Source organism: Anolis sagrei, chromosome 3, assembly GCF_037176765.1.
Source record: "Anolis sagrei isolate rAnoSag1 chromosome 3, rAnoSag1.mat, whole genome shotgun sequence".
Lineage (NCBI taxonomy): Eukaryota > Metazoa > Chordata > Lepidosauria > Squamata > Dactyloidae > Anolis > Anolis sagrei.
Genome location: NC_090023.1, coordinates 221,556,651 through 221,582,735, shown reverse-complemented (window position 1 = coordinate 221,582,735; position 26,085 = coordinate 221,556,651). Strand labels below are relative to the sequence as shown.

Here is a 26,085-nt window from a genome sequence, read left to right as displayed (position 1 = left end):
TTTGTGTCACCTTTGGGTTCGAGAAAGGCGGGGTAGAAAGATCATAAATAAATAAATAAATAAGATTGTATTACATTATAATATTATTATCAATATTATAAGCATATGTTGTTAATTTGTTCAGTTGCTTCCGAGTCTTCGTAATTTCATGGACCAGCCCGCACCAGGGCTCCCTGTAGGCCATCACCACTCCCAGCTCCTTCAAGGTCAAGCCAGTCACTTCAAGGATACCATCCATCCATCTTTCCCTTGGTCGGCCCCTCTTCCTTTTTCCTTCCATTTTCCCCAGCATAATTGTCTTCTCTAAGCTTTCCTGTCTTCTCATGATGTGGCCAAAGTACTTCATCTTTGCCTCTAGTATCCTTCCCTCCAATGAGCAGTCAGACTTTATTTACTGGAGTATGGACTGGTTGGATCTTCTCGCAGTCCAAGGCACTCTCAGAATTTTCCTCCAACACCACAGTTCAAAAGCATCTATCTTCCTTCATTCAGCCTTCCTTATGGTCCAGCTCTCACATCTGTAGGTTACTACGGGGAATACCATTGCTTTGACTATGCGGATCTTCATTGCCAGTGTGATGTCTCTACTCTTCACTATTTTATCAAGATTGGTCATTGCTCTCCTCCCAAGAAGTAAACATCTCCTGATTTCCTGGCTGCAGTCTGCGTCTGCAGTAATATTTGCACCTAGAAATACAAAGTCTGTCACTGCCTCCACGTTTTCTCCTTCTATTTGCCAGTTATCAATCAGTCTGGTTGCCAACATCTTGGTTTTTTTATGTTTAACTGCAACCCAGCTTTTACAATTTCTTCTTTCACCTTGATTAGAAAGCTTCTCAGCTCCTCCCTGCTTTCGGCCATCAAAGTCATATCATCTGCATATCTAAGGTTGTTAATGTTTCTTCCATATACAATATATTATATTAGCTCAGCACAATATTAGTATTATATATTACTATATTGTTGTCCCAACTGATGACCCAGGAGACATGGTGGAACTCTGTCTTCCTAGCTCTCCTTCTCCACTCTGGCTCCAGAGCCTCAGTTCTGGGGAGGGGCTCTTTAAATAACTCCTTACCTTAAGCGGCTAGAATGTGGGCCTGGCGAGGTCCTGGCGGCCATCTTAGGATAGGGAAACAGGAAGATGCCATCTTAGTTAAGGTTTTTCTAGAGGGGGCGTGTCCTACTCCAGGAAGCAGAGATTAGACGGCCAGGATTGGTTAGAAAATGGGGGCAGAGCCTAGCGTTCAAAAAGGGGAAAAAATGTCCCTTTTAAACTGAAGCCTGAGTTGGCAGTTGGAAATTGTCTTTTGGGAGTTTGTCAGTTCGTGATAACAGTTGGTTGGTGTTAGATGGGAGAGCTGGGTTAATCTTTTGTGGTATTCAAGAGCTAGAGAAATTAGCTAGCAATACAGATAATGGGAACAGGACCTTGCTTGTGGTCTGTTCTTTGTCCCCGAGGAAGGCTAGGCCAAAGGCTATTGGCTAGGTCCCAGAAAGGGGGGATTTTGTTTGGAATTATTATCAGCAATTAATTTCCTGAGATAATCTCCTGTTTTGTTAACATCAAGATTTGAACCCAGAACCCATCTAAGAATTGTACATCAAACATAACCAGAAGCTTATGTACCAGTAACTCACTGAAACCACTACGCACTTGTACCAGAATTTTAAGCCTGTTAAATAAACATTTTATTATTGTTAACACTTTACAACAGCCTCAGTGTGAACATCATTGTGTTTTAAACCCTCTAAATCAGGGGTCCTCAAACTAAGGCCAAGGGCCAGATATGGCCCTCCAAGGTCATTTACCCGGCCCTCACTCAGGGTCAAACTAACTCTGAAATGACTTGAAAGCACACAACAACAATCTTAACTCATCAGCCAAAAACAGACCCACACTTCCCATTGAAATATTAATAATGTTATATTTGTTAAAATTGTTCTTAATTTTAATTATTGTATTGTTTTTAAGGGGGGGGTTTTGCACCACAAATAAGATATGTGCAGTGTGCATAGGAATTCATTCATGTTTTTTTCAAATTATAATCTGGCCCTCCAACAGTTTGAGGGACTGTGACCTGGCCCTCTGTTTAAAAAGTTTGAGGACCCCTGCTCTAAATAAAACAAACATTCTTGTAACACAAAAGGGTGTTACTAAGTATACTCTTCAAATACAACTCAGCCTGGATACCAAACAAAAAGGTGGCAGCGAAAACAATGGAAGAAACAGTTTCAAAACCTCCCAGTTCAGGCTTAGTTCATATATATATATATCAAGTTGTTTCTTTCCTGTCTGATAAATTCAAATTATTTAAAATCCTCTCTACTACTCAGCCTTCCTGCTATCCTCATAGGCTCCTAACCGATGCTCCTGTGGGATTCCTTCTCTCAGAGCTCAATATGCTTGTCTGTTCTTAAATTGAAAAGACATTAACCCTCAGCCTCTTAAGCTTAAGAGGCCTGAGGCTGTTAGGAACGGTGGGAGTTGAAGTCCAGAACACCTGGAGGGCCTAACTTTGCCCAGGCCTGGTTTCCATATTTATTTTATTTATCATGTCAGAAGCAGACCAAACAAATTGCATTTTTTAACAAACAAACAAAACACAAAGATTGCAAGCTTGGTAGTTGATTAAGTATCCTTTGACCAGTATCGGGCCACTTGGAGTGCCTCTGGTGTTGCTGCAAGAAGGTCCTCCATTGTGCATGTGGCAGGGCTCAGGTTGCATTACAGCAGATGGTCTGTAGTTTGCTCTTCTCCACACTCGCGTGTCATGGATTCCTTTGTGGTCCCATTTCTTAAGGTTGGCTCTGCATCTCGTGGTGCCAGAGCGCAGTCTGTTCAGCGCCTTCCAAGTCGCCCAGTCTTCTGTGTGCCCAGGGGGGAGTCTCTCATTTGGTATCAGCCATTGATTGAGGTTCTGGGTTTGAGCCTGCCACTTTAGGACTCTCGCTTGCTGAGGTGTTCCAGCGTGTGTCTCTGTAGATCTTAAGAAAACTATTTTTGATTTAAGTGATGCTCCTGTGGAATTCCTTCTCTCAGAAGAGCTCGAGATGCTTGACCTTAACCCTCAGCCCCCCTAGAAAGCTTATATGGAAAAGAGTTTGGCCCTATATGGTGGGAAGATTTGAAAGATAAAGGCTATTACTGCATTAAAGATATGTATGCTATAAATGGTCAACTGATTCCCATGGACAGGATAATAGAAAAATGGGAAATAAAAATTGGATAAAAGTACTAGGCCTATATAACAAACTTAAACAGGGGAAATATGGAGAATGTTTAGGCAAAGAAAGTGCGCTTGAAAATATATTTATGAAAGGACAGAAGACAATGAAAGGTTTAGTGGGAGAGTTATACAAAACAATGATAAAGGACGATGAATATGTAGTTAGAACATTACAAAATAAGTGGCAGAAGGAGGGGACAATCACAAAACAAACTATTGAAGAATTAAAGAAAGGGGTAAATAAAATCAAAATGGAAAAATATAAATAATTAGAAAGGAAATTCATCTGGAAATGGTACAGGACACCAGTTCAATTAGCAAATATGGGAACAGGATTAAGTCCAATGTGTTGGCACTGTAAAGTAGAGAAAGGCTGGTATGCACATATGTGGTGGGACTGTTTAAATGCAAAAACGTTTTGGAATAAGATAATTAGAAAAATTGGGAAACTTTTCAAAATAACAATACAAGTCAATATGGAATTTATGTTAATGGCAATTACAGGGAATAAAAATATTGATGCGAAGAACCAAAACTTATTTAAAGCAATGATTTTAGCAGGAAAGGCAGCAATAGCCTGGGGGTGGAGAGATGAAAAAAAATGGAATTTGGAAAATTGGAATAATTATTTATTTGAACAAGTCCAATCAGATATTATTGAATGTATAATCCAAGAAGATTCACAGGAGGACAAAATAGAAGAAATTAAAGAGAAATGGGCAACATATATGAAATGGGTCAAAGAAGGCGAAGCCAGCATAGAAATTGTACAAAGATTGCAAAAGTTGTGTGCGTGGTTAAAAATAAAGATATAGAGATAAATGTGGTGGGAGGGGAAGGAAAGGGTGGTGGGAGAAGGGAGGAGATAAAAAAAGAAGAAAATAATAATAATAAAAAGTAATATGAATAAACTTGTAAAGAATGTGAATAGATAATATAGAAATATGTTACTATACTATAATGTATGCCTACAATAGAAAACTATTATCTGTTAAAATATGTTAATATTTTTCTTTCTCAATAAAAAAAGACCTTAACCCGCAGCCTCTTAAGCTTAGGGAAGGGGCCTGAGGCTGTTAGGAACGGTGGGAGTTGAAGTCCAGAACACCTGGAGGGCCTAACTTTGCCCAGGCCTGGTTTCCATATTTATTTTATTTATCGTGTCAAGGGCAGACCAAACAAATTGCATTGCATTTTTAACAAACAAACAAACAAACCACAAAGTTTGCAAGCTTGGTAGTTGATTAAATGTCCTTTGACCAGTAGCTGGCCACTTGGTGTGCCTCTGGTGTTGCCGCAAGAAGGTCCTCCATTGTGCATGTACAGGGCACAGGTTGCATTGCAGCAGGTGGTCTGTGGCTTGCTCTTCTCCACACTCGCATGTCATGGATTCCACTTTGTATCCCCATTTCTTGAGGTTGGCTCTGCATCTCGCGGTGCCAGAGCGCAGTCTGTTCAGCGCCTTCCAAGTCGCCCAGTCTTCTGTGTGCCCAGGGGGGAGTCTCTCATTAGGTATCAGCCATTGATTGAGGTTCTGGAGGCCTGCCACTTTTGGACTCTCGCTTGCTGAGGTGTTCCAGCGAGTGTCTCTGTAGACCTTAGAAAACTATTTCTTGATTTAACCGATGCTCCTTCTCTCAGAAGAGCTCGAGATGCTTGCCTGTTCTTAAATTGAAAAGACCTTAACCCTCAGCCTCTTAAGCTTAAGGAAGGGGCCTGAGGCTGTTAGGAATGGTGGGAGTTGAAGTCCAAAACACCTAGAGGGCCTAACTTTGCCCAGGCCTGGTTTCCATGAACTGACAGGAATGAGGCAGGTTTTCCTCTGGGCAGCAGCATGGGGCAGCTCAGCCCAAAGAGAGCGTGTCATCCTTTCCCTTCCACAGCGGCGCCATATTGCCCGGCCCCAAGAATCTCAGCCGTTAGAACCGTTGCCCCCAATGTTCTGACTCCCCTCAGCCCTCAAGCGGGAGCGAAAAGGGGGCGGAGCCACACGGCCGCCGGATCACATGACCTTGCGTGACGCCGCGGCAGCCATCTTGTGTTGTCGGGGGCTGAGGATAGGCTTGGGATCCGAGAGACTCTCCGTTGGCGACCTCAGGTAAAGCGACTGGCGGACAGCGGCCCTCGCGTGTCCCTTTCCGGCGCGGCCCTGTCCCTAGTGCCCGCGTTTCCCTCCCAGGCCCGCGCTCGGCCCGCTGTCGCGTCTCTTTGGCGGCCAACGCGGCTAGGCCTCAGGCCGAGCACCGGCCTCGCGTAGACGCCGTCGCCCGGGAAGCTGTGGGAGAAGGGTGAAGTGTCATGTGGAAGGGAGAGGGAGGGGATTCGTTGGTTGCTGGCATGTGTGTAATGCGTGGGGAGAGTGAGGAAGCAAAGTTCAGTTTGCGTTGCCACCTTCTCGTCTTGACACCTCACAGCTGCGGGCTTTTCCTTCTCCACGCGGCGCCTTTTTCCTCCTCCATGCGGGATTGTGATTCTTTTTCTTTCCATGGGGCCACCGACTCCTTCTTGTTTCCAGGCCAGTGGTTCTCAACCTGTGGGTCCCCAGATGTTTTGGCCTTCAACTCTCAGAAATCCTAACAGCTGGTAAACTGGCTGGTATTTCACAACTCCCAGAAATCCTAGCCAGTTTACCAGCTGTTAGGATTTCTGAGAGTTGAGGGCCAAAACATCTGGGGACCCACAGGTTGAGAACCACTCTTCTAGGCGATCACTTCCTCATACTGAGGCCGGGTTGACATTTATATAGTTAAGCGCCCTCCTTCCGTGGCAATGACTTGCCAAGACACAAAAAAGGAAGGAGGCGCCACCAGCTGCTGCCTGTGGCCAATGAGATTGACTGTGCATAGGAATGGCACTTGGACTCTATGGTTATGCAGAGGGTTTATGGAATGGAGGGCCATGGATATTTTGGGAAGGCCGTGGGGAAGAACTAGGCTGGAAGGAGGGAGTGGCTCCTGATAGTTGCCAACATCAGCAGCATGCAGGCCACTGGAAATGACAGGTACTTCTCCTGAAAGAAGTACAGTTTACAACTAGTCCTAAACCTGATCAGACAGAGTGACAGCTCTATAGATTAGTGTTTATGTTTTTTAGCCTTGTTTGAGCATACATGCTTTGAGTGTGTATTTGTATATTTAAGTCATTTATTATTTATTTATTTACTGTATTAGTATACCACCTTTGTCAGCCAATCAGCGATTCAAGGCGGTTTCCAACAAATCAGTACATATAAAAACATATTACAGATTAAAACATTAAACAATATAAAACACCACAAAAGCAATAAAAACAACATAATTAGCATCTCATTATTATCAAGCATTGTCCAGTTCCATTGTCAAATCCTTCGATTTCCTATATTAGCTACTCTGCATTTGTAAATGCTTGCTCAAACAGCCATGTTTTAGTGGGTTGTTGTGGTTTTTTTCGGGCAGAATGGCCATGGTCTAGAGGCATTCTCTCCTGACGTTTCGCCTGCACTTTGGCAAGCGTCCTCAGAGGTAGTGAGCCATGTTTTAACTTGCCTCTTATTTTATTTTCTATGTTTTTGTGTTATCACTTCTGGTAGATTTTTGTTGTGCTGTAATAGTATTAGTTAGAAAGTACTTTTGAAAAGTACTTAGTACTTTTGAAGTTTATATCTTGTTCCTTTTCGAATAGTTGTATTATGTGTTGTCGAAGGCTTTCATGGCCAGAATCACTGGGTTGCAGTGAGTTTTCCAGACTTTATGGCCACGTTCCTGAAGCATTCTTTTCTGACGTTTCACCCATATCAATGGCAGGCAGCCTCAGTGGTTGAGGGGCCTGTGGGAAACTAGGCAAGTGAAGTTTATATATCTGTGGATTGTCCAGTGTGGGAGAAAGAACACGTGTGCTTGAGGCAGATGTGAATGAACAAAGGATTCCCTCATGCAGCAACAAGCCAGACTTTGAAGCTGAAAGGCCTTAAATGCTAATCATGGTGGCCAATTGCAGCATTATTTTATTTCTTACCTGCCTCTCTTTATGGCTCGAGGTGGGTTACAAAACGGCAAGGTTTTTAAGTTGGAAGGACATTAAATGCTATTCAAGGTGGCCAATTGCAACATTCACATTTGCTTCAAGCAGACAGTTCTTTCTCCTATCCTGGACATTCCACAGATATATAAACCTCACTTGCCTATTTTCCAACAAACCACTCAACCTCTGAAGATGCCTGCCACAGATGTGGGTGAAACGTCAGGAGAGAATGCTTCTGGAACATGGCCATACAGCCCAAAAAACCTACATCAACTTAGCTGTAGTATATTTTTTTCTGTCAATAAAAATAGCATTTTAAAAAAGGAAACACGGGTTATAAACTCTGTTTGACCATCTACAAGTAGAGTTTCCCTTATCTAAAATTCTTGGGATCAGAATTATTTTGGATTTTTTTTTGCAGATTTTAGAATACCTTTGCATAATGGGACCCGAGTTTAAACGCAAAATTCATTTTTGTTTCTTATACACATAGCATAAAGGTAATTTCATACAGTATTTTTTGTGGTTTTAAGTTTGGATACACTGAACCCACCAAAAAGCAAAAGTGTTACTACATATTTTAATCCACCCATTTTAGATTTTGGAATATTTCAGATTTTGGAATTCCTGATAAGGGATGCTCAACCTGTTACTATTTGTTACTATAATAATAATAATAATAATAATAATAATAATAATAATAATAATTTTATTTCTTACCCACCTCTCTTCATAGCATGAGGTGGGTTGCAAAACAATTAAAATACATAAGCACAGCAAAAACACTACAAATACACACATTAAAATGTACCTCCATAAAAGTTACACACCAAAACGTATCACTACAAAATACATACTAACACAAAACAGAGATCAGACAAAGAACATTTAAAAGTCATGTTTAAAGACTGGGTGAGCTTGCTGGAAGAGATAGGTCTTTACATGGTTTTTAAATTCCAGCAGCTCATTTAGTTTTTCTGGCAGGTTGTTCCACAGTCATGGGACAGCCGATGAAAAGGTCCTCTGAGAGGTAGTTGCCGGTAGGGTTCTGGCTGGTTGAAGCAGACATCCCCCCAGAAGACTGAAGTGTGTGGGGCAGATTGGATGGGATAAGGAAATCCTTTAGGGACTCTGGACCCTAATCATTGGAATTACTATCCCATCAATTAAATTGAAGATGCAGTTCTGTAGATATTCTTTGCATTATGTTGCACTGCAAGGTGAGCTGAGTGTATTCTTTGTAAACTAACAGATACAGTACTACAAACAGTAGATCTCAAGTATCTTGTAGCTTTAAAATCTTAATGTAACAGAGTTAAAATAATACATTGCTACTTTTACCTTCATGGCTGTCTCAGCAATTTGTTCATTTCACCATATTAATTAATTTTAAGAACAGTGTGAAATGGGATACTGCTTGTGAGCAGATTAGTACTTGATTTGTTTTAGTAAAATAAGTATTCCAAACTTTTGGTTATTTATTTGGCATTATATTTTGCTATTTAGAAACCCATATGGAAACTCTATGGCTAAAATCTTATTGGTGCACTATTCCAACACCTTTTCTGTGATTGCCATGTCCAAGCAACCTAGTTCCTTACTTCCTTTATAGATCACTATACTCATGGCCCTTTTCTCCCACAGTAGTTTAGGTAAGTGGATATAATGTTCCAGTGAGATTCTGATTATGTCTACTTACCAACTATTTGAAAACATAACAGGTATATATTGTAGCAGAGCTGAAGAACACTATTAAGTGTCTAGAAATGTTGACCTTAGTAAATAGGCTACTAGGTGAAGGCTTCTTTTCTACTGCCCCCAAGACTAGAACACAAACCAATTGATTCAAATTACATGAAAAGATATTACACCTAAACATTTAAGAAGAACCTTTTTATTGTAAAATGTGTTCAGCAGCGGAATAGACTACTTTGGATTGTGGTGGACTTACCATGTTTGGAGGTCTTTAAGCAGAGATCAGATGGGTATCTTTTAGGAGTGCTCCACTTCTGTGTTTATGTAGAGGGTGAAACTAGATGGCACTTGTGGTCCCTCCCAATTTTAATGTTCCATGTTTTCTTTTAAGATGTATTTAGATGCCAGATTTACATGATACAGATTGCAAAGACTTTTTGTAATGATCAAGAGAAATGAAAAGGCTGAACCAAACATTTAGAAATTCAGTATTAGGGGTGTTGAATACTTTGAAGGTATTTTCACGGAGATGCACATTCACAGAGATACAAACATGCTGGAAATCCATGTGAAGTGGTTCTGCAAATTCAGGGTGCTTGTCATTAAATAAATGTCCAACCTTTTGTGGAATTGGTAGGCCAAAAAAGGAATGTAAAAGTAACTATGGACAAGAAAAGATACTTTTTGGAGCATATAAAAAAGATAGCAATCACTTTGGAGGTTTCTATGAACCACAGAAAATAGCAGCAGATGGTCTTGGCATTATTTATGAGAAGATGATTAATACAATTATATGTATACAAGTAGGGTTATAGCATCTATTCCACCAGATGTCTTGCAAGTCTAGTTGTAAGGAAAACACTGGCCAAAAGGATGGATCAGAGTAGATTTTAGTAAACTAGAAAGTAATCTAAACTTAGTTGAATCATCAGTAGATCATTATTGGTGGCGACTTGAGCTCCTCATTTAAAGATTGTGAGAACAAATATCTCTAATGTGAATATAAATTTAAGTGGGGTTACTATTCTTTTGGAGGTGAGACTACAGTCTACAAATTTTTATTTTTACTGTTGGCCCAAGAATATCTGAATGTAATTTCCAGTCCTCTTTACCATATATTTAACTTCAGGTTGTACACAGCTGTCTTAGTACTTATTTAGAAAACTTTTTAAACACTGAAAACATTATAAATGATAGTGTCATTTTCAGCTCTAGGCTTAAAATATGATAGATAGACTGGTTCTATAACATACAAGTTAGCTCTGTAGCTTAGTGTTGGTTTGAAAACTTTGGAATGTTCACATATATAATATGAAAATTAATTGAAGTCAGTCATCAGTTTAGGAGAAACTATGATACCAACACAGTTTGATCTGTTGTACCTTATACACAGATTCTGCTGCAGTTGGTATTTTGTTCACTTCAGTGGAGACAGCTCTTCCATATATTGCCTTTTTATATAGCATCCACCCTCACTCCCAAACTAGTCAGTGAGTGAACCCTGTGGATAGACTACTAGATCTATCATAGAAACGTCTGACTGTATATAATTTTTTTACTCAAAAATGAGCAAGCATTTTGATAGTCTTTGCTAACCGGATATCCATCAGATGTGTTGGATTTCAGTCACTTCAGTGCTACCCAATTATCAGGAATAATGTAAAAGTTGTAGACCAAAACATATATAGAGTACCAAGCTGGTAAAAGGATAATGTATAGTATGGTACAACTTCAGTTTAATTTAAAGATCTAACCAGTTGATTGTGGTACATACATAGTTATAGATTCTTTGGGATAAAATATTTTTGCTTGTTGCTTTGATGCCTTCGAATGTGAAGGCTGCCTGGTAAATAATGTTGGATTATTACATGTTTTTGCAGGCATCCATATATTTTGGCTAGCCCTGATGGCTAAGCAGTTCTTACAGTTCTCTACCCTGTTCTACTTCCAGTCAAAGGTAGTTCCTTACCTGTAGAAGAGCTCCAGACTTTTCTCTCTCCCCTTCAGTGAAAAAAACCATCACTTAAAACATATTGTTGCACCATTCAGATACTAACATCTTGTTTCATTGCTCCTTTTAAATAAAAGTGCTACCTGTTTCATCTACAGTACAGCAGGCCTGCCCTGATCTTTTCTGTCATCCGGGAGGAAGAGTGTCTGTTGCTTTCCTTGTCCACAGATGTAAACACAAAAAAGATTCCTGAACATGGATTGTGACAAGATGGAATACATGTGGAGTGGATTAATTTTCTTCACAAACAATTCAAAATGCAATGTACTGCATATTAAAAGTTATGGCAATTATCACATAAATTGTAATAATAATTCACACTCAATTTTTGTTTTCATTTTTAAAATGTTTGTTGATATTAGGAAGACTTCTGTGTTAACATTCCTGATAGGTTGAAAGCTTTGATGGGAGTAGAGCCAACATACTGTACTAGTTAGAGCGTTGGAATACAACTCTTGAAGCTAGGGTTCAAATCCCTGCTCAGTTCACCTTATATCATTTTTGGTACGTGCTACAAGGATTAATATAATCAAAGGCCTCTGGCCTCTGTCTTCAGCCTCCAGGAGCAGCACGGCATGGGCCAGATGCTCCGTTGGGCCCCAACTGGGCCCAGTGAGGAAAGAGGCAGCATGAGGAAGGAGGCCGAAGAGAGCCTTCCTCAGGTTGCCTCCCTCCTTCCTGGGCCCAGTTGGGGCCAATGGAGCGTCTGGCCCCTGCCACTTTGCTACTGGAGGCTAGAGGCGATCTTGCTCAAAGCCTCGCCGGAAGCAGCAGGGGCAGGCACGCTCACCAGCTGCGGAGGTCAGCACAGGCCTCCGCAGCCAGCGCTGGCCTGTGCAGCCCTGGAAGTCAGGCAGTCAGGCTGCTGCGAGCGGAGATTCTCCTCCGCTGCCTCGACTGCGTCTTCTGCTCATTGCTTACACCAGTGCAGGCCTCCGCAGGCCTGTGCTGGCCTATGGAGGCCTGTGCTGGCGTAAGCAGCGAGCAGAGGACACAGCCAAGAATCTCTGCTCGCAACAGCCTGACTGCCTGACTTCCAGGGCTGTGCAGGCCAGCGCTGGCTGCGGAGGCCTGCGCTGAGCTCTGCAACTGGTGAGTGTGCTTGCCCTTGCTGCTTCCAGCGAGGCTTTGAATGAGATTGCCTCTGACCTCTATCTATGGCCTCCAGAAGCAGCGCGGTGTGGGCCAGACGCTCCGTTGGGCCCAGGAAGGAGGGAGGCAGCGTGATAGACTGACTGACTTCCAGGCACAGGAGGTACCATACTTTGTATTTTTGTTGCATGAAGACAGAAGGGGGTTGGACTAGATGGCCTTTAGAGCTCCCTTACAACTATTATTAATATTAAGGCTGGATAGCCATTTGTTGAGAGTGCTTTGATTGTGCTTTCCCTGCAAGAAGGCAGAATGAAGGGGGTTGGACTAAATGGCCTTTAGAGGTCCCTCCCAACTTTAGGATTCTATGAAAGGAATCTTCGTCGACCACAAGCCAATAGTGTGATGCTGCAGCTGAAAAGGCCAATGCCATTTTAGGCTGCATCAAATAGGAGAAGCCTGAGAGAAGGCAAAAGGGAACTGTTATGACACTTTACCTTGGCTGGTTTTTTAATTGTTTTAAATGAGAATTATTTAGTGCAACTGTTTATTTTAACTTATTGCCAGCATAATGTAAAGGCCCCAGAGTGTAAATGAAATTCAAGGGAGGAAGAGCAACTGTAATGTACAATGTAAGGTACAATGTCCCTCTCATAGGAATCTGCATGTCATAAGCATTTGAATTAAAATTACAATATTGAATTCAAATCTGATTTTTTAAAAAATGTTATTTGGTGTGCATTGGAAGAGGGGTGGTCTTATAAGGCGAGTATATCCCAAACTCTATATTTTAATTGGAAAAGTTGGGGGTTGGCTTATATGCCCAGTCGTCTTATACGCCGGAATATACGGTACCTAGTGCTCTACTCACATTTACAACTTTTCGAAGTGCTAGGTTGGCAGAAGCTGGGCCCAATAGCGGGAGCTCAACCTGCTCCCTGGATTCGAACCATCAACTTGGTCAGCAAGTTCAACAGCTCAGCGGTTTAACCTGTGCACCGCCCTTATATAAGCATTACATCCAGTAAATATGTTACTGTATTGACTTTCAAAATGCTGCTCTCATATTAACTTAAGCAGAAGGTCTGGTAAATGAATTTATGATTTGATGGTAGTAGATAGGGGCCAGAATTGAAATAGCCTAAAACCTTTGGGCTGCAGATAGGTTTTTAGTGCTGCACCAAACTACAACTCCCAGAATTCCATAGTATTGAGCTGTGGCAGTTAAAGTGATGCCAAACTGCATTACTTTTACAGTGTAGATGACTCTTATGACAATGACATGGGGGAATCTGACCATATTAGCGATTCCTACATGGACAGACCCTGGTAAACTCACTTTTGGGCTATAACTCCCAGAATCCTCCATCCAGCAAGATTGCTGTCACTTATGGTCCATGCTAAGTCAGTTATCCAACCCTCAGGATCAGATAACACCAGCACATTAAATTTGACCTGGAAACGGAATAGCTAAAGCAAATGAAAATTGTTGATTAATCTGGAAATATCTAGTTTTGTTTAATAACATTGCTGTCCTTCTGAAATATGTTCAAAATTAGGCCTATATTTACTGTATTACTGTAATCTAAACGGGAGGCTACTGGCAGATAGGGTTGCTATTGCTGTTCTGTGGCTGCCACAAATACATTGACAGCAGTCAGTCTCCAGGTCACATCTTATAGAGGTTTCATGAAAATGTTAAATCACAAAGTAGAAAGGAGTAGACTGGAGTCCGGTGGAACCTCACATCTATGTGTCTATGGGCACAGAATCATCTTCCAGCACCACTTTTTGGAATCAAATATCTAAATAGGAAAGATCAAATATACTGCAGTACCTCAACTCCCAAGAGCCAATATGATATAGCGATTTGATTTTTGGACTATGACTCTGTAGACCAGGGTTCATAGCCCCACTTAACTATGAGTTCACTGGGTGACCTTGGGTAAATCACATTCTTTCTCCTCAGAGGAATGCAAAGGCTGAACTGCTGATCAAATCTTTTTCAAGAAGGTAGGTTTGCCTTCAAGTTGTCATAAATCAGAAACAACTTGAAGATATATAACAACAGATCTCAACTTCTGACTCCCAAGTTTGCCATACAGAGACATTTTAAGTAGCTGTCTGTTAGATATAACAAAGATAGGGTATATGCAAAACCTAAGGCCATTTTGGGGGGCCCGGCTTTCCTTTTTTTATATACTTAAAATGCCCCTCAATATTTTTTAAAAACATATATAATTTTTAAACATTAAAAATAGATGATATAATTGCAGAGATTGGTTCTTCATCAAGCCATCATGTTTCTCAAACCTCTGGCAGCTGGCTGATCATGCTGTGTAAGAGTTTATTTATTTATTTACTTTATTTATATACCGCTTTTCTCAGCCCTCAGGCGACTCAAGGCGGTGAACAACATCAATACAAAACATCATGAGAAAAGTATAGGGCAATTAAAAACAATTGTAACATAAATCATTAAACATCAGTATAACAATCATTAGCGCCTCAACAGTAAAATCAGAATCCAGTCTCATCATCCATTATTCCGTATTCCTATGTTCAATTACACTGTTTAATCAAATGCTTGTTCGAACAGCCAGGTCTTCACTTTCCTCCGAAACACCAGCAGGGAGGGGGCCGATCTGATTTCTGCAGGCAGGGCGTTCCACAGCCAAGGGGCCACCACTGAGAAGGCTCTGTCTCTCGTCCCCGCCAAGCGCGCCTGTGATGCAGGTGGGACAGAGAGCAGGGCCTCCCCAGATGATCTTAGTGTCCTAGTTGGTTCATAGGAGGAGATGCGTTCGGAGAGGTAAGTAGGGCCAGAAGAGTTGGTAGTGTTTCAGTACTATAACTTCCTTCAGAAAAACAACAGAACTGCCATTTTGTAAATAGTTGTCATAATCATTGAGTAAAAATAATCACTCTGCTTCTGTATGCAAATTACTAGTCTGCACACATAGTGTTGTTTTAGTTATCTGTGACATAAAAATAAATTAAATGAAAAAGACAACTCTGTTTTGGTCTCTAAAAGTTACCTTGCCTGGAGGCACTTCTTACTAGTTGTGGTTGGCCAAATGAATGTTTGTTCTTTATAATATGATAAATAGTTCACATGTATAAGTAAGCATAATTATTTAAGATGTTGATTTATAATATCCAGGCCATTTACAAGGATTTCAACAATGTAGCATTGAATTCTCTCTTCTTGGGTGGAATGGGGTTCTTAATGAAATTCTGTAGCAGGAAATAACAAGCTATAAGTGATTGCATAACAGCCCAGCATGATACATAAACATCTAAGGCATGAAATTGTTCTTGAGAATGGTTCAGTGGTTTACATGTATGATGCCTGGCTATTAGTCATGTCAGAATTTTTGGACCCTGATAATAACTCTGGGTTGATGGACATTGCACATTGAAAGATTTTCCTTCAGGATTTGGGAAATTTGATGTGTAAGCCTAGGGAAAGAATCCAGTAGCTTTGTCTCCCTATTTCCCTCCATGCTGACAAACCCTCCATGCTGACAAACCATACTCCTCTTCATCATCTGACAACAAGAATGTCCATTCTTGGATATTGATGCATTTGAGAATGCATGCATTGGGAGTTCTTCCAGTAACTTCATTTGTTGAGAAGAGCATAGTGATTAATAATCTTTTTTATTTTCCTTTTTAGGTTAATACTTTTTTTAAAAAATGGCAGCAGAAACTCAGACGCTTAACTTTGGGCCTGAATGGTGAGTTCCCTGTGATATATGTGTTCAAGGAATTTTCAGTAAGAATTTTGGCTTATTTATTTATTTCACTTAGTATTAAATATTAATTTTATTACACTTGGCTAATTTATTAAAATTATTTTATGCTAGAAAGCACTCAGTGCAACTAATAGTAATGAACTTAGATCATAATACTGCTAAAACATATTAAAAATACATCAGTAATAAAAGAAACAGAAGCCAGTCAGTCAGTCTCCTTCAAAAAGTTAGTTTATGTGTTAAAGACTGTATGTTGTACAGATGCATTGCTTCAGCTGGTGGATAAATATATATATATATATATGAGTTGTTGAACCAAGTACACATATACAGGCAGCCCTCGAGTTACCTGACTTACAAAGGACTCACAGTTACAAACAGGAGTGAGACAGCAGGAAATAAGAGAAATCTATCTCTAGGAAGGGAAATTCACTCCTGTAAGAGTTATCATGGGAAAAAGGTGTCTCCACTGAAACTTTCTCACTAAACTTTGTTTCCACAACAAGCCATTTTTCAAAATCCAGTTTTCATAAGGACAGACGGTGAGGTAAAATCATCTGAACATGGGCACAGACAATAAAACAAATACCACAGGGGTGTTAGCTCTTCCCTATGCTATCCAAATTTAACATTTTCCGTATTTACTGGAATCTAATGTTCACTTTTTTGAGTAAATTACTTTGCCAAAATTAGGGTTTCCCGTAATATAGTAATCTTAATGCTGAACCAAAGCAAAATCATGTACCTGTTCCGACTTAAAAACAAATTCAGCTTAAGAACAAACGTACAGAACCTATCTTGTTCATAACTTGACAAGTTGTTAATTGAATTCTTAAGTTGAGGATTAACCCCTTTTACTCATTTTGAAGAAATCTCACATTTAATGAGGACATAGGATAGGTATGGCTGATTATTCTTTTGATATCTTTTTCTTTGTGATATAGAGAGGTTGTGATTCTTCATGACATTTTAATCTTTCAAAAATATTTTCGGTAAATTGAAACAGGGATAATAACAATAATAAGTATGGAATAATTAATACAGTGACATTGAGGGAAAGTAGTGTTGAAGAACCGCTAGTTAGCCACAAATGTACAGTGGACCTTTGGTATCTGTGGAGGTTTGGTTCCAGGACCCTGTAGAGATAGCAAAAAACATGGATGATCAAGTCTCTATTAATAATATGGTATAGGGCAGAGGTTGGAGACAGCAGAAAGCTCTGTCCACCGGATGTGCATTTTTCAGGCTCCCTCACCTGTGGGTTCTCCTTTTCTAACTTTGAAATGAATGCGCAAAAGTGCTTTCAAGGCTCTGCTGCAGTATTTCTGTTCTTTCATTCCAAAGATGGAAATAGATGACCGGCATGCTCCTTAGAGCTGGGCTAGCATGAAGGATATGTGCCTGGCTAGCTGTCGCCTTAGTTGCACCCATATTACTGTATAGTATTACTAGGGACTCTCTCCTCTACTTCTGGGGAGCCTGCTCTTACCCACTTATCAGAACCAAGGAGATCAAGCCAGGTGGCCAGGATTTGTAATGGTCTTTGCTACAAACCTGGGACTTCCTACTTCTTGGCAGGGGGTAGGACTGGATGGCCCATGAGATCTCTTCTAACTCAATGATTCTATAATTCTTCTAAGCCTTGCTGCACTAGATTTCAGGAATCTCCCCAGCCCCTGTTTTTGCATTCTCAATCTGTGATTGATTATATTTTTGGATCTGGAACTTACAAATATGGTGGTCTCATTGTAATTAATGACCAGGCACATGTTTTGTATCCTTCCTGGATTACTAGAGGACATTATTTTATTTTGACCCCATGATGAGTCTATGCTGACTCAAAATATAGTGAAAATGCCTTGGACAACTCTTAGATATCATTTTTGGAGCAAAAAGGGTTTATTTGGGGAAGAATTACCCCACAGCAGTGCACAGGCAGCTCTTTGCCCACCTTGCTCTGAAGGGGGTGGAAGGAGATATGTGCAACCCTTAGAACTGTGGAAGATGCCACTCTGTTATAAAAATAGTGATCGAAGGAATGCATGCAATATTCAAAACGAACTTCCTGGTGCCTTATACATGGATTTGAGATGTGTTCTTGTTCAGTGAGATATTTTGAGATGTCCAGAGTAGAATTGATAAGCATCAGCTTCATTGATCAAATTTAATATTGCCATTCTCTGTAATAAAAATATTGTTTATTTTAGAACTGCTCTTGAGTAAATTGTATTCATCAGAGAATTAAGTATTCATGTTGTTAACTGGAAAATCTTCATGTTTATAATGTAATATTTATTTTATTTCAAACATATATTCTGTACAACACATAAAAAAATATATTTTGCAGTTCAACAGGATAGTTTCCTCCTGCTATTTTGTTCCATCTGTTATTAATTGACATACTGGCCAGGTATACATGTAGTGCTGGCTCCCTGCAAACCATAGTTTGAAAATCAGGAATCAGATTTGAGAATACATACTTTCTCACCAACTGTGGCAGCATAATCCCACTTACATGATAATAAAGGTTGTTTGCATTAAATGTCTAACCAATTCTTACTATCTCATTAAATGTTTTTGCCTTTGGCGTGGAAATCTAGATACTTCTTCTTTCTTTTCCTCAGCAAAGGCAATCTAGATATTTCTTTCTTTTTCTCAGCAAAGTTAAAAACAACTTGAGGAATAATTTTGGGTGGGGAAAATGGTGGAAGAAAAACAGATTAGGAAGTCCTTGTTCCTTTTTCCCATGCTGGCCTTCGCTTCAGTGGCCATGTTGTGTCATCATTAAAACAATAATAAACGGAAGCTATGTGTAAGACCTAGTTCTGTTTGAAGAAGAAGTATAAAATTACAAGGCAAATGTGCTGAATTTTCTTAGTAGAAATAATACCTCAATAAAATCTCATGTCTCTGTCTAACAAGGAAATGTATTGTGAGGTTTTGTTTGTTCTAGGCACTAAAAGCAATCTGGTGTCAGACCGAGAATAGCCATTTGTTTAATGTTAAAATCTCCAATACATTTCTGGCTCTTGAATTGCTTACTCGAGATGTTCTTAGATTCTTATTTTGATGCCTCTCATACTTTCTATCATACCTATTTTGTCAGATTGCTAGTCCATGCGAAAATAGAAGGTTACTCACATATAAGTAATGTTTATTCACATTTCATGAAAACATTGACCATACGGTGGCAGCAAACTAATGTGAAATAGTGTCAAATTGTTGGATTATTCTGGAGAATAGCAGTAGAGATAGAAATCTGCTAATATGAAAAAAATCTTTGCACTTAATTTTTACGTTTACTATAATTAAATTGCTGGTTCCCATCTCCTTCAAAATGTATAATTTGTCTTTATTCTTACAAAGTTGGATCCACAGACCCTTTGAAGTATGTAGGGAAAATGGGAAATTACTAATATAAACTTCTGTTCAATTCAGTAGATCTGTGTAAGCTTGTTCTTAGTCTGGATCCAGTCTGTAGTTCATGTGAAACCAAGTAGCATGGGTGCATGCCAAATCTGAATTAATCTATTAATGTCATCTTAATTATGTTTTTTTTTAAAGTACAGGGGAAAAAAATCACAATCATTATTGACAGTTCCTGTTTACTGATAGGATCTGTAATGTCCTTAGATCTCAATTCTAAACTTCACAAAGTGTGGATGACGTGTAGTAAATCCACTGCTGTGGCCTTAACGTTGTGGTTTTGTTCGTCCCCAGGTGTTTTGGCCTACAACTCCCGGAAATCCCAGCCAGTTTACTGGCTGTTAAGATTTCTGAGAGTTGAAGGCCAAAACATCTGGGGTACCACAGGTTGAAAACCACTGTCTTAAAGGAAGAGAAGAACAAGCTGAATTCCATTATCTTATGGTCTAGCAGTGGCTGAAAGGCTTTCCACTCCATTCTACCTGCCAGGATCAGTTTCGTCATACTACTGTTCCTCTTTTCTTGTTTCTTGTCTTAAATTGTAAGCCACCTTGGGATGCCTTCGGCTGAAGGGCTGGGTATAAGCATTATAAATAAATAAAATAAACCCCATATTTTTGTGTCGCAGTAATCCTCTCCTTGCACTCTCATTGTGAGATACCTTAACCCAGGGGTCCTCAAACTAAGGCCCGGGGGCCGGATGCGGCCCTCCAAGGTAATTTATCCGGCCCTCGCTCAGGGTCAACCTAAGTATGAATACATTAAGTATGAAACTACTTGAAAGCACACAATAACAACAACAATCCTATCTCATCAGCCAAAAGCAGGCCCAGAGTTTCCATTGAAATACTAATAAGTTTATATTTGTTAAAATTGTTCTTAATTTTAATTATTGTATTGTTTTTAAATGTTTTTGCACTATAAATAAGATATATACAGTGTGCATAGGAATTCATTATTTTTTTTTTCAAATTTTAATCTGGCCCGCCAACAGTTTGAGGGACTGCGACCTGGCCCTCTGTTTAAAAAGTTTGTGGACCCCTGCCTTAACCGTTGAGTTATCTGTTAATCATGGTGGTCCAGTTAAGGTATTGTATCACATTATGGTTTAAGTCATTTCAGAATGGAGGCATGAATTCACGTTTCAGTATCATAGCCTTAACAAGTTCATAGTTTTCCAGGTCAATATTTCAAGGATTCTTTGAAGTAGGTATCACTTATCCCTTCAAGGCGACACTGTAGGAATTTAAATAAACAGTAAACATTACAGCCTGAATCGAAAACCACTTTGCATCTATATATTTTTTCAAAGCCTGAACTGTACCTATTCAGCCAGAACAGATCACTCTACTTCATCCCAAACCCAAATCATTCATATTATTAGTTCAGGAAGGAAGTGGTGATGCAGGCCATATTCAGACTGAATCAAGAATCTAAAATAATATGTGGAAGAATTTTTAAAATACATTTTGAGTTGGTCCAGACTTATATACCCTGCTTTCTTCCTGAGCGAGGAAGCAGCAGGCAGGATGGAGACCCGCTGCTTTAATGCTGCAATCCACTGTAGCACAGGCTGTGAAGATAAACAGCCTGGTAAAGGAAGGGAAAAGGATAGCATTTCTGTGCACTGTGGAATGCTTGCATGCTCAGCTAGTCTCTGTAACGTTTAAGAGGTGCTATGGAAAGCTCTTTATTATTTATTTACAATTTATTTACAACATTTCTACCCCGCCCTTCTCAAACTCCGGGGGGGGGGGGGACTCTTCACTCTAACGTTAGATCTTAAGAGTTAGTATGTATAATTGTTTTATTAAAACAGTTCATTTGTGTCTATTAGGCTCCAAAGTCTCATTGAGTACAGGGCATACCAGTCATCATTTGCTGGATCAGACTAGGCAAGAGATTGGAAAGAGAAAATTTGATAACATGTAGAAGAGTCTTGAAAGAGCAAGAAAACGAAGAAGTAATATTTAAAACTTCAATTTTTCTCCTCAATTTCATTTTTTCATACTGATACAGATATTCAGTTTAAGTGTTATTTCTTTCTAGGATTGGAATTCAAAGAACTACTGTATTTTTTCTATTGTAAGACACACCTTTTTCCCTATATGAGCATCTCTAAAAATGGGGTGTGTCTTAGAATTGCAGGTATATCTTAGTATTTTTGTTGGTGGTGATGATACTGAAATTAGAGTGTGTCTTACAATTGAAGAAATACAGTATTTAAAATCAAATAAGGAGTTTCTCCTAGCTACTAGAGCTTTTTCACTTTGAATTGCTTACATGCCTGTGCTAGGTTCCAGATAGTTTTGCAGCTTGTTGGCATTAGACCATTGGGTCTAAGTGCCTTTTCCAAGTTGGAGGTTTTTCTTTATAGTATTTTTAACCATAATGCAGTGGTTCCCAACTTTTGTGCCTCCGAGTGTTTTGGACTTCAACTCCCAGAAATCCCAGCCAGCTTACCAGCTGTTAGGAACTGTGGAAGCTGAAATCCAAAACACCTGGAGGCCCAAAAGTTGGGAACCATTGCCATAGTATCATAACAATAGGATCATAAAGGAGTGATAGGTTTGGGGTGGCTTTGAGCAGCATAATTCCAGTCACCACCCTAATACTATTATTGTGCAGTCACCAACCCCCAGACTTTTGGGTCAATGTTGGCAGTTCGTCTCAGCACCATCCAGTGCAAATATAAGTGAAGGGGGCTAGTGTTGACACCAGGCATAGGATATGTACTTAGAAAGGAAACATTTCGTTTCAGTTTGATACAGCAACTGAGAGAAAGTAGTTTGGCTAAAATAAGTTGGCAATGACTTCAGTCAAATGGCCTAGTATTCCTCTTATCTCCAGGCTGCAAAAAATAAATGACTATCAGTGTTAGCCATGCTGGTCCTACCAGAGCACTTTCTCTTAGGATACTGAATATTTCTATTTGATTGTTATATCCAAATCCTTAATGGTAAATCATTCTTACTCTCATTGTTGCTATATGATATTTGCACTTTACTCATTAGCTCTAGCCTTTGATGCTGTGGCACCAGATTGCCCACCCACGACAATACATTGAATTTTGCTATTGGTTGTCGGTTTTGATGTTTGTTTTATATACTGTTTAATGTTGTTTTTCTTTTGCTATATTACTTTTGTTATTATTTTGTTGATATGCATTTTAATGTGTTATGTTTTAACTGTTCTGTTGGGCTTGGCCCCATGTAAGCTGACTACAATTTTACATGTTTTGCTAGCTAACCTCATAGAGGTGCAATTTGAAGTTTTAATGTCAGTGATTTTGTATCTGGTCTAAGTATGCTGGAGTTTTTAGCCACTTTAGATTGGTCAGAATGAAAGCAGATTAGAATACTATTTGGAACCAAACTTTAAAGCATAACTGTTTATGTGTGGACTCCTTTTTTATTTAGTCAGTTTGCAATGGTTTCAGGAGACTTGTGTGAATTATAATTTTTAGGTTAAGTTATTTTAAAACACATTTCCTTTGTTCTTTCTATAAAGATATTTTTGACATGTTCTAAAGCCATCCTGTCAGTTGTGGACAGGAAAATTAAAATATTGTACACATAACTGGTTGTCATAATTTCCCCTTCTTTTTCCTCCCAATAGGCTGCGAGCTCTATCTAGTGGTGGGACTGTGACATCTCCTCCTCTTTCTCCCGCTTTGCCAAAGTATAAATTAGCAGATTATCGTTATGGGAGAGAAGAAATGTTAGCACTTTTCTTGAAGGATAATAAGGTAAGTTAGAAGCAGAGTACTCTAGTGGTTTGCAAACATATTCATAGTTCTAACTGTATGCTAATAAAGATTAATTCAATTAAAGTTGCTACCAGAAGAGAAAATATACAATTAAAAGATTACAGATGTGAGTCATTAAACCACAATTGTTTTTTTTTTAAAGAAAGTTAATTAAAACTTTTAATAATATGCTTGCATTACTTGAAACTTCAGCATATTCAGTAACCAGACTGGAGGGAAAGAAGATTCATTACAATAATCCATGTGAAATGAACAGCCTTTCATTTTTTAGGTCTTCAGCAATTAATACCAGTATGTCTTCCACATAGCCTTATAACTCAGAATATCAAGGCAGAAAATCCTACAGCATCTGCTTTAAACTGGGAAGTCTGAGTCCACACTGCCGTATATTCCAGTTCAAAGCAGATAATATAGGACTTTATTCAGCTGTGTGGAAAGGGGCCATGGACCTCTTCTACACTGCCATATAAAATTATCTGCCTTGAACTGGATTAAATGATTGTGTAGACTCATATAATCAAGTACAAAGCAGATAATGTGGATTATTTGCTTTGATAATCTAGATTGTACTGCAATGTAGAAGGTGCCTTAGAAAACACTATTTGGTACTTTGAACTTTTCTTCTGTTCCAGTTTTCTAAATGCACACTTTCCTGACTAGTGGGATGACTCAGATTCTGTTTCAGATATTAAGGTCATATACATTCTGAAACCGAGGAACACCTATTAAGTAGAGAGATTATTTATCCTTAAATCTACTCAAAGGAAGATAAATTGTTAAATAATTCAAAATTCACACTTTTAGGGATTTGTCTCCCTTTTGCATTACGTAGTATTCTAGCATGGGTTTTCAATTGCATTGTCTTTATTCTTGTTAACATGAAAAGAGAATATAATTTAATTGTTATTTCAATTTTTAACAGGAGTTTAAGACTTAGGCTTTAGGCATTCATTCATGATCACTTCATCTTCTGCCCGTGGTGTAGAATTATGAGTGTATCAATTTCCTGTGTGTTCTTAATTAATGCATTCATATTCCTATAGAAAAAGATGTTACATGTCCTAGATATCGAAGGAATACAACCTCATGTGAAGCACTCAGGTGTTTTAAGGGACATAGCCATATATATCCAACAATAATGGTAATAATTTATGTTTTAAGAAGCAATGCATTTTCCTCCTTTTTTAAAGATTCCCTCAGATCTTCTGGATAAGGAATTTCTGCCCATTCTACAAGAGGAGCCCCTACCACCTTTGGCACTAGTACCTTTTACAGAAGAAGAGCAGGTATATTCCTAAATAAATGAAAAGTGGCACTGTTTTCATAAGCAATATAGTTAATTAACACAAAAAGGTTTCAATATTTAAATACTGTAGTATTTAATACTATCTAAATTAAGCAATTCACAACCTTTCAACCACAAAGGCCGTTGGTGGTTCGCCATACATGTGCAGGTACTTATTTGTGCACACTGTCATTCCCCATCTCATTGTGCATGGGTGAAAATACTTTGGTTCATTTGGGAATTAAAGTTTCTAATCACTTTCCCCAGAAATTCCACTAAGATGGATGTTTCCCTGTTGTTAGGGGGATAGAATACAGCAGTTTTGGAAGTCCAATCAATGGTGGTTTAGGATTTCACCCACCCAACAGATTCCACTAAGACTAATGTTTTTCTTCTGCTACTGTCAAGGGGAAAGTAGTGCTCTAAGTGCTGGAGAAGTGAAATCCTCTCCTGTCAACCAGAGATCTTGTTGGCATGATTTCAGCAACTCATTACCCATCTAATTGCCTGCATCCTGGGAAAAGGTAGTGGTTCGCCAGCAATGGTCAGAGGTCATAGTTTGTGCACTGCTTATTTGTGCTTTATCCATTAGCCCCATCTTTACAATTGATTTGCACCAGCCCACCCACTTATGCCCAGAAACTGATCATTGGTTTTGGTCTATGTTTGCTTTTATATTTTGTTATAATGCTGGTTTTATTCTGTTTTATGCTGTTTATGTATTTTAATGTGTTATATTTTAACTATATTGATCAGGCTCGTCCCAATGTAGGCTGCCCCAAGTCCCTTCGGAAAGTTAAAGGCAGGGTACAAAAATAAAGTTATTAGAGTGGTGTAGGTGACTGAAAAACACATGTCCAGTTGTAATGTTTGTGCCATACTAGCTCAATATTCTATTATGCTGACCTATAGTGCCTTGTTTCATTGTAAACCACATCTTCCAAATATATACTGCTGCAATTCCTATAAACCTCTACTTTGTATTGATTCAGGCTGTAGGAAGTTGGTCTAACAATGCATGGAGGGTTGCTCAACCAAGATCTAAAAAATGCTGCTGTGGCTTGGAATATTTTAGACCAGGGTGTGTGGGTACTATAATGAAATCAATAGATCTCAGTAGTTTTTAATACAAGTTTTTCCCCTTATTTAAACATGCATTTTTATATTTTTAGGCTTCTTTCTGTCAAAAAACAGAAACCCTTAGTATTTTAGATTGTAAATAATTATTTTTATTAACACTCTGTGCTGCTATGTGGATTTTAATTAACTTTTCCACCTTTCTAATTAATTATCCATGTTGGCGTACAGTTAAAAATAAAACATCCCAAACAACGTAGACATTAGCTGTGTTGATACCACACTTATTGACACCGCGCTTGTGGTGATACCACACCTATTGATTGCTCACAGAGGTCATGTATTAAACAATTTAGCTCAGTTTAATTCTATGTAACTGCCCTTTGGTAAGCCATAGGTATATGTGTCTCTTCTCTGGCTTAGAAGTATTAATATCTGCTTTTAAACATATTGTTGTTTGCTGTGTTTGACAAAACTGTTCAGCTTAAATTGTGCGTAAACTAGCAAACCAAGGTCAAAACAAAGTTTATAATTCTAGAATCATATAGTTGGAAGAAATCACAAAGGCCATCCAGTCCAACCCCCTGCCATGCAGGAACTGACTGGTTCTAATAAGCTGTGTTTAAATTAATCACAGTTCCTGACATATAAGTAGCCCCAAATTGCAGCTAGATTTAACTCAGGAGCTTGATGCTTTTATTGTATACTACCCAGGAGGAAAGAAATGGGTGAAATTCAATGGG

General features: G+C 39.2%; 2 protein-coding genes across 4 annotated transcripts in view; one reads left to right on the top strand and one right to left on the bottom strand.

Moving 5' to 3' along the window:
• The first annotated feature begins 5,226 nt into the window (after positions 1 to 5,226).
• GIGYF2 (GRB10 interacting GYF protein 2) overlaps positions 5,227 to 26,085 on the top strand; it is a 67,527-nt gene continuing 46,668 nt past the window's right edge. For all 3 annotated transcript variants that reach the window (XM_067465897.1, XM_060768103.2, XM_067465896.1), the window contains exons 1-4: positions 5,227 to 5,328; positions 15,707 to 15,767; positions 22,830 to 22,959; positions 24,171 to 24,266. In XM_067465897.1, the coding sequence (XP_067321998.1) occupies positions 15,727 to 15,767; positions 22,830 to 22,959; positions 24,171 to 24,266 (267 nt within the window). In that variant the 5' untranslated portion in view covers positions 5,227 to 5,328; positions 15,707 to 15,726. The remainder of the gene's footprint in view (positions 5,329 to 15,706; positions 15,768 to 22,829; positions 22,960 to 24,170; positions 24,267 to 26,085) is intronic.
• The window catches only part of KCNJ13 (potassium inwardly rectifying channel subfamily J member 13), a 31,369-nt gene continuing 22,105 nt past the window's right edge, over positions 16,822 to 26,085 (bottom strand). The window contains exon 4 of the mRNA XM_067465900.1: positions 16,822 to 16,921. Within this exon, the coding sequence (XP_067322001.1) occupies positions 16,866 to 16,921 (56 nt within the window). The 3' untranslated portion in view covers positions 16,822 to 16,865. The remainder of the gene's footprint in view (positions 16,922 to 26,085) is intronic.